Source organism: Solanum pennellii, chromosome 3 (assembly GCF_001406875.1).
Source record: "Solanum pennellii chromosome 3, SPENNV200".
Lineage (NCBI taxonomy): Eukaryota > Viridiplantae > Streptophyta > Magnoliopsida > Solanales > Solanaceae > Solanum > Solanum pennellii.
The window spans coordinates 55,447,271-55,455,482 of record NC_028639.1 but is presented as its reverse complement, the minus strand read 5'-3'; the positions used below and the strand labels follow the sequence as shown (position 1 = coordinate 55,455,482).

At 32.8% G+C, this 8,212-nt stretch overlaps 1 protein-coding gene across 1 annotated transcript; it reads left to right on the top strand.

Moving 5' to 3' along the window:
• Positions 1–850: 850 nt before the first annotated feature.
• LOC107014607 (BAG family molecular chaperone regulator 7) lies at positions 851–3,711 on the top strand. The gene is made up of 3 exons (XM_015214584.2): positions 851–1,655; positions 1,749–2,030; positions 3,109–3,711. The coding sequence occupies exons 1-3, from the start codon at positions 975–977 to the stop codon at positions 3,337–3,339; spliced, it is 1,194 nt and encodes a 397-aa protein (XP_015070070.1). The 5' UTR covers positions 851–974; the 3' UTR covers positions 3,340–3,711.
• The last annotated feature ends 4,501 nt before the right edge of the window (positions 3,712–8,212 follow it).

Here is an 8,212-nt window from a genome sequence, read left to right as displayed (position 1 = left end):
TGACCATGCCAGATGACATGAGAAAATTAAATTCGCCATCTCCATTTCTTTATTGAAATAAGACACAACTTAAAATGTTATACCACGTGCAACATCTTATTGAAAATTACGAGAATTCACATGGCAATGACTAATGCAAAATAAATCAATCGGTATGCTTCTTCCGTCCGAAATTATTTGTAATTGTTGTGTTTATCGAAAGTTAATTTGATTAATTTTTAAAGGTAAATTAGATTATATTAATTCGATATTTTAAACAAAAAAATTTAGATATTCTAAAACTATATGAAAAGAACTATAAATTACAATTTTTTTTTGCATATTAATATGATTAAAAAATATATTTTAATATGTTAGTCAAAATTTTTATTCTTTGACTCTAAAAATAAAAATCATGGCAAACAAAATCGAAGGAGTAGCATTTAGTAAACTTTTTTCGTTTTTATCTTTATTGATATTTGTAGAGAGTTTTAATATCCTAAAATATAAAACTTTTCATTAGGAATTCAAATTCAATTGAGTTGATTCGGAATATCCTAAAAAGACTATTGCAAAATCAAAAAGTTCCAAAAAAGATTAAAGCGTACTCCACTTGATAAAATTTCATTGTTTATCAATCAAAATTGGATTACTTTTTGAATTCAACTGAACAGCTAGTGGCCCATAAAAGTCAGAACCCCACATGCTTTAACCTCATCTTCTTTCATACACAATTCCAATCTGAAGATTCTCTCGTCTATGATTTTGTACGCCGCATTTCAAGGCCATATTTGTAAAAACACACATCCTGTGCGCGGCCATTTAACCAATCCACCTAAGTTATCTACAAATTTGTTACCCATAATACCCCTACTGTCACTTTCCCATTATCCTTTTTATTGACTTCTTCTTCTTCTTCTCCAACTCAACTTAACCTCTGCATCTTTCACCATCTCAAAGGTTTTTGCATTTGGTTTTGCTAGATTCAAGCGAAAATGAGCCGTTTCAGGAGATTTGACATCATCGACTACCCTCCTTCTCCTTCATTTTTCACCCCCAAAACCCTACTTCTAAACCCATACTTCCACAGTGAAGATGAGCTTGACTGCACTCTCGATCTCATCTGCCCCAAGCCTTATGCACCCACTACCTTCCTCGATCTAGAAAATTTCGATACCATTACCGATCTGATCCAAATCGAAACAACCCCTTTTTACAGCACTACTCGCCGGGTCCAGCACCGGATAGGACTCGGTACTGAGTTGCAATGTCTCTCTGACCGAGTCACCGCGCTCGAGCGGATGTTGACGGAGAAGAAGAAGAAGAAGAATAATAAAATTGGGGAGCGGAAGTACACGTGGACTGCTGAGATCAAGAGCCCTGAGAAGGATGGGGTTGATCGGAAATATAAGTGGATTGCTGAGGTGAAAGATGGTAAGAAGAAAGGGGCTTTGGATAAAAACTACAAATTTAGTGCTGAGATCAAAGGAAAAGGTGACGATTCACGTAGTTACAGTTTCAAAGCATCAAATGTCACTGATTCCGATAGCGATAGCGATGAAAGTCAGAAAAAAGAGAAGAAAGATAAGATGAAGAAGAAGAAGAAATCTGTGGGTTGTACACGCTTGGTTGAGATTGAAGAGCCAACCCATCATGGCGCACTCGTCTTAAGACAGGTTCAGCTTCCACATTTTTGTAATTAATTTTGGTTCTTTAAAGTGACATTGTTACAATCTTAAAATTTGCGTTTTTTTGTTTATGATCTGTAGGTATTTGCAAAGAGGGTGGAGAAGAGAAGGGGGAAGAGGAAGGAACTATCACCACAAGATGCAGCTTTAGCGATTCAAATGAGCTTTAGGGCTTACTTGATTAAGAGGTCTCAGGCACTGCGTGCTCTGAGAGAACTGGCCATTGCCAAGACTAAGTTGAAGGAGCTAAGGGCTCTCTTCAACAACTTCACTTACCGTAGACGTGTTGCTCGTGATGCTGAGGAGCGACAGAGGTTCTCTGAGAAGATTATTGTGCTGCTACTCACTGTTGATGCCATTGAGGTAGACATAGTAGTAACTGATACCGTCTTTTCCTGTTATTGATCTTATAATATGCTTTGTTGCTAGCCGTTTGCACCTAAAGTATAACTTTTTTCTTTTCCAAATGATATGCTGATGTGTGACAACATATGAAGTTTAAGACGCTAATTTCATTTAGTATATTATATAAGAGGTAGTTGAAGGAAATATTAATGTAATACTAGAAAAAGAACACCAAATCTGTGATCTGATTAGTTAAATGGATTTGGATATTTGTAAGTTGTGAATATTGTCCAAAATAGTATTGTCAAAGACTTTGAGTTGTCCCAAAATAAAATATGAAGACTTATAAATTTGAATGGATAGAGTACTAGAAATCTGCTACTTGGAAAGTATCATTTATGAGTTATTGGATCTATAGTTCTCGGATTTGTAGTTGTTGCATGATCTGAGTACAGGAATTGGCCTTTCAGCCCCTCATTTTAGTTTTTCTTCTCTATGTTTTGTTCTTATTTTTTTTGTTCTCGGTTGGGTTTGGGGGGTCTAAATAGGAGGGGCATTAATCTGAAGTCTGGATCTGAACAATGAAAAATTATACCCACGACCTTTGGGACAAATACATCTTGAGACCTTGGTGCTTCTCTTTTGCTGGCAACATAGAATGTACATTCTTCGCATTGTCTAACTAAACAGGCAACATAAGAATGCAGTTTATTATTACTATGCTGCTTGCTGCCTTTCTTGGAACTGATGTGGGGAAACACAAGTCCTGTGTCTCCAGCTAGCTTTACAGCAGCTTAAACACTTCTGTAAATACTTCTGGTAAAAACTTTTTCAGACTGTATTTTGATAGATTTGCATGAAACATTGCCTACTGCAACCCAGGAATGTTATCTTCGATTTAATTTTATTTCTATAATTGAATCCATATGCATAGTTTGTCAATAACATCAAATGTATGCATATATCCTTGGCAATCATTAGCATATATTATCTTTACTTGCAATGTGTTGTTCAAATCCTTAGCAGTCTCGATCCTTTTATGTGTTTTCCTTTTGTTCCAGAAATACCTTTATTCTTTACTTTCCTTTGGTATTAGGGTGTGGATATGATGGTCCGATCTGCAAAGAAATCCATAGTGGACGAGTTAGAAGCAATGCTTGATGTTATCGACCCCCAACCTGGTGGAAGGCCTTTATCTGTTGCAAGGAGGAGAACATTTGATATGCCAGATGGTGCCATTCAGAAGGAACTTGCAGCTGGTGTGGCTCAAGTTGTTCGAATGCTTGACGAGTCCAATGGTGCCGAAACCTTTGAAGGATGCTTATGAGTCTTCTATGAGTCTATGACATGTGAGAGATTCCACTGGTCTCTAGGGTTTGCTAGTGTTGTATGTTCTAATTAGTGGACCGGCTATGGTATGAAGCTACTACTATGTTGTTAACTTTTCTTTTTATTCTGGATAATGGAGATCAGAGCTAGTATGTCATCTTAAACCACCTTTTGGTATGAAGTTTCCACTTGGCTTACTTCAACCCACTTGTAGGGATATCATTTGATGCATAGGTGATCATGTCAAGTGTAATGCCTGATGTTTCCTTTGTAAATCACATGCATCTCGTGCTCCGACATTGTCCACTAGCATCTCTTTTGTGTTATTAATAATGTGGAAAACATGCATCATGATTCCAATTTGACATTAGATTTGTTGAACAGTTGGGACTGCTAATGTTGTGTAGTTGTTTTCAACTTAGATAAGTTGTATGACCAGGTTGTAAAAATTGGTTAGATATGGATAAAAGCTTTTAGTCAGGTAATTCCCAGCCTCAACCTTGTTAGTCATGCAGGTACAGTAGATATCGTTGGTTAGAAGTGAAAATACATTATTCGTGAGTGCAAAAGGCACTAGAAGGATATAAATCACCTTATTTTCCACTGCAATTTTGCATCAGAATTTTGGTCCTTTTTCTCTTCAGGTAAATGGGGAATGGTAATGTTCTGACTTCTGATGCAGATGTAGAAATTCTACAGAGATGATGTGTTGAATTTGCTTGTAGTTATGTTTTGCTTACTTCTATTGGCTTTTCCCTTCTGAATACGCCAGGGAAATCATTTCTGGCAACCAAATAATGATAAACAAGTTTTTTTAGAAAAAAAAATAAAGGCAGAATAGCTTGGTGGACCCTTGTACTTGTATCGGATTGTATTATGGATACTCATATTTAGCCTTTTGTTATCTAGACCTTTGAATCTATCCAAAATCAACATTTTAAACATTTTTTTTGATGTGGCATCCTATGTGGAATTAACCCACATGGAGCGTGTGATTCAGTCGAAGGAAGAGCATGAGATGCCTTAAAAAGGCACTAACGGTCATATTTTGACCTTTAAAGGATATTTCTTCTTCTTTAATTCACTCAACACCATTGTTAATGCCTTTTTGAGCTTTTTTCTTTCTTTTTTTCTCAATCTTGTCTCGGTAAAAAATTTCTCTTTTATTTTTGGCGTCTATTATTTTTTCCTTCAATCTACTCGTCTCTTTTTTTTGTTTGTTTGATTCTATTGTATTTTTGTTGGTCTTCACGATGACAGTTCAATGTTGCTACTGTGGAATATATGGTGAACTAAAGACATCAAGAACACCAACTAATCCTGGAAGAATGTTTTGGGGCTGTCAAAACTATTCATCCGGTAATGTGTGTGGATTTTTTCGATGGGCTAATGCTAATGAACAAGACAACATCAACAATTCATCAACGAGTTCAAGGCAAGCAAGACAAGGAAGACAAGGAAGACAAAAACAACTACTTTTAAAGGGAAAAAACAAGCATAAACTTAACATGAAAAACAACTACAGTTAAAGGGGTAAACTTACCACGACTGTAACACAAAAAGCCCTAAATTTTTTAAGAAAATACCAGTAATAGTTAGACGGTAAAGCTATTAAAGTAATAGCTAGACGGTAAAGCTATTAACATACCATAACTGTAATTGTTGTTCAACGGACCACTAACACTATCAATACCCAAGACAATTGACCAAAAATAGAATATTAATTTTAGTCGAAATTGTTTTTTTACGGAAAAATCCTAGAATCTACTCGAATTCACGGAACATGCCATTGAAGTCAGTCGAAGTCATTAATCAACTAAGAAAGTGTATAGCACTAAAATTACACCCAAACCAAAGTAAAATCCCCAAAAAATTTCAGAAAATTGAATGACAATCGATCCTCTAATCAAACAGATACGCACAAGAAAGTGAAAAAAATCGAAAACTAACAGAACTGCAAGAACTTACAATGATAGTCGGAGTGGAACTGAGCTTCAACTAAGAAAATCTATGGCAAATCACAAACGACTCTTAGTGGAGAAATCATAGAGAGGAGAAGAGGAGAAAAGGAAATTTCGCAAAAGTTTTCAAAATTTCGCTGAGGTTTGCACTATTCTTAGTTGGCTGATTTACCACGTGGATTTCATACGTGAATTATTATTTTTTATTTTTGGCCAACATGTACGTGGTTTGTGCAACACGCGCGATGCCACATCAAAAAAGTGTTTAAAATGTTGATTTTGAATGGGTTTAAGGGTCCAGATGACAAAAGGCTAAGTATGAGTATCCATAATACAATCCGATACAAGTACGAGGGTCCACCAGACTATTCTGCCAAAAATAAATAAGGGGATTTGTTAACTAATGTGCTATAATGTTGTTTGTACTCTCCCAGTAGCTTTGCTAATGGCAAGGCAGGTGTGCTACACAGACCGTCAAATAGTCTTTCAGATGTTGTGTTTAACATCTGGGTCCTGGGCAGGTCCAATGTTCAATACTAAGACGACTTTCATTTTTTTGGAATCCTCCTTTCATAAGCTAATTTATGCGGTTAAGTTAGACAAGAATCTATTTCGTTACATCAAATATTAATGCCTACAATTTAGTGGTTTAAGTTCGAATAAAAAAATGTGTTTTTGTTTTCAATTGAGAAGCCAACATGAATAACCACTCACTAAAAGACTAGTTGAGCTCTGTTGATTCTCGAAGCAGTAGCTCGGATGGAGAGCTGAATGCTTCACCTGAAAATGAGTAGCAGCCAAATGTTTGCACCACAAAAAACATAGCAACTTTCACATATAGCAAATACAAAAATTAAAAATTATATTTGTATGTTATAGTTATAATTTGCATAATTGCACGTCATAGCAAACTTTGTTATGTTATTTTCACTGTACATATATACAAAAGACTGACTATTTCGATATACATATATACAAAAGAAACAATTGTATAATTCGCTGGCTCCTCTTCAGATTTGTATAATTTCGATGACTTTGTATAAATTGCTGCTAGTCTCTCATTTGTATAAATCGTTGACTTCCTCTCAATTCAATTTTATGTGTTTGCATATCTATATAAAATTTGAATTTGTATACAATTGAATTGAAATAAAACATTTTTAGATCAAATATCGTTCTCTCTCTCTCGTTTTATACAAACATAAATTATACATTGTACTTCATATAATTTGTGTTTGTATAAAGCGAGTAAGAGAAAAAAAACAAAAGAAAATTGGACATGAAAATATTTGTATTGTAAAATTATAAGTGTATAGGAAGATATATGTATTTGCATATGTATATACAATTTTCTCCCGCTTTATACAAATAGAAATGTAATTTGTGCATTTCTATTTGAATAAAGCAAGAGTGACGACCGAGAGTTCAAGGAATTGGGCTTACTTAGGAAATCTGTATTTTTCAAAATGTCAATATTTTAACATTTAAGAGGGTTCATTAGCAACACTTTCAATATTTAGAAGAAATGTCAAATTTTAGTTTGTTATGTATCTTATTTATGTTTTTATTATTTGTTTTTATTTAAAGAATATAATTATTTAATAACAAAAGGTACAAAATCAAGGGAGATAATATTTCAAAAAAAGGCAAGGATCACTTAATTTTCTCATCAGTTACATTTTCAAATAAAATTTAAACTTTGTTCTTTTTTTTCTCCGGAATGTTTACCTTTTTAAAATTATATTCATTCCACAATATATTCTATTTATATTCATTATAGTTTTTTATTAGTTTGTATTCATTCCAATAGGTATGCCAAATGTATCTATATAGTCATTTAAGAAATAAATTTGTATTCATATATTTTTTTCCTCTATAGTTACTTTTTTCTTCAAAAATCTTGTATGTATTCATTTCAATATGTATTTATTTGTATTTCTATTTATTCTAGTTTTTATTTAAAATTTTGTATAATAATATATAAAATACAAATAATTAGCATGATGAAAAAGTGAGAACGAAATATAAAATTGAAAAAGAAATAATTGAATATTTGGTGTAATCATTCTTAAATGAAATACATAACTAGTTGACATACCTTTAGAATAAATACAAATTAGAAAAAAATGTCAAATTCATAAACTATGCAACATAATTTTTGAATGAATACAAATATTGATTGTATACATACGATTTTAAATACAAATTGAGAAAGGATACAAAATTCTGAATTTTATATATATATATATATATATATATATAACTAATAGGATTTTGTTCTTCATGTAAATAATACACATATCTAGTTAGTATACATTTGGGATGAATTCAATTAGGAACAAATACAAAATTCATAACTATACAACATGAAATTTTGAATGAATATAAATATTAATAGCATACATACTAATTTGAATATTAATTGAGAAAGGATATAAAATTCTAAGAAAAAATTACAAATACAAATACATAAAAATTTCATAGCATACAACACAAATCCAACAAAAGTTCATTAATAAAATCTGAAATGTTATAGTCATGTAAAATGTATTCATAAATTATTGAATATCTACAAATGTGAAAAAATATAAAGGAATGAAAAAAAAATAATACATTATCAAAATTAATAAAAATTGACCCAAACAAAATATAATAATTGTCACGACCCAAAACCAAGCCGCGACTGGCACCCACACTTACCCTCCTATGTGAGCGAACCAACCAATCTAAACCCTAACATTTCAATTTAATATCAACAGAAAGTAATGCGGAAGACTTAAACTCATTAATAAAAACCAATTCAATAACTTCTAAAATTCAACATCTATTATTCCCCAAAATCTGGAAGTCATCACCACAAGAACATCTATGATCAAATTACTAAACTAAGAGTATTCTAAGAAGCTAAAA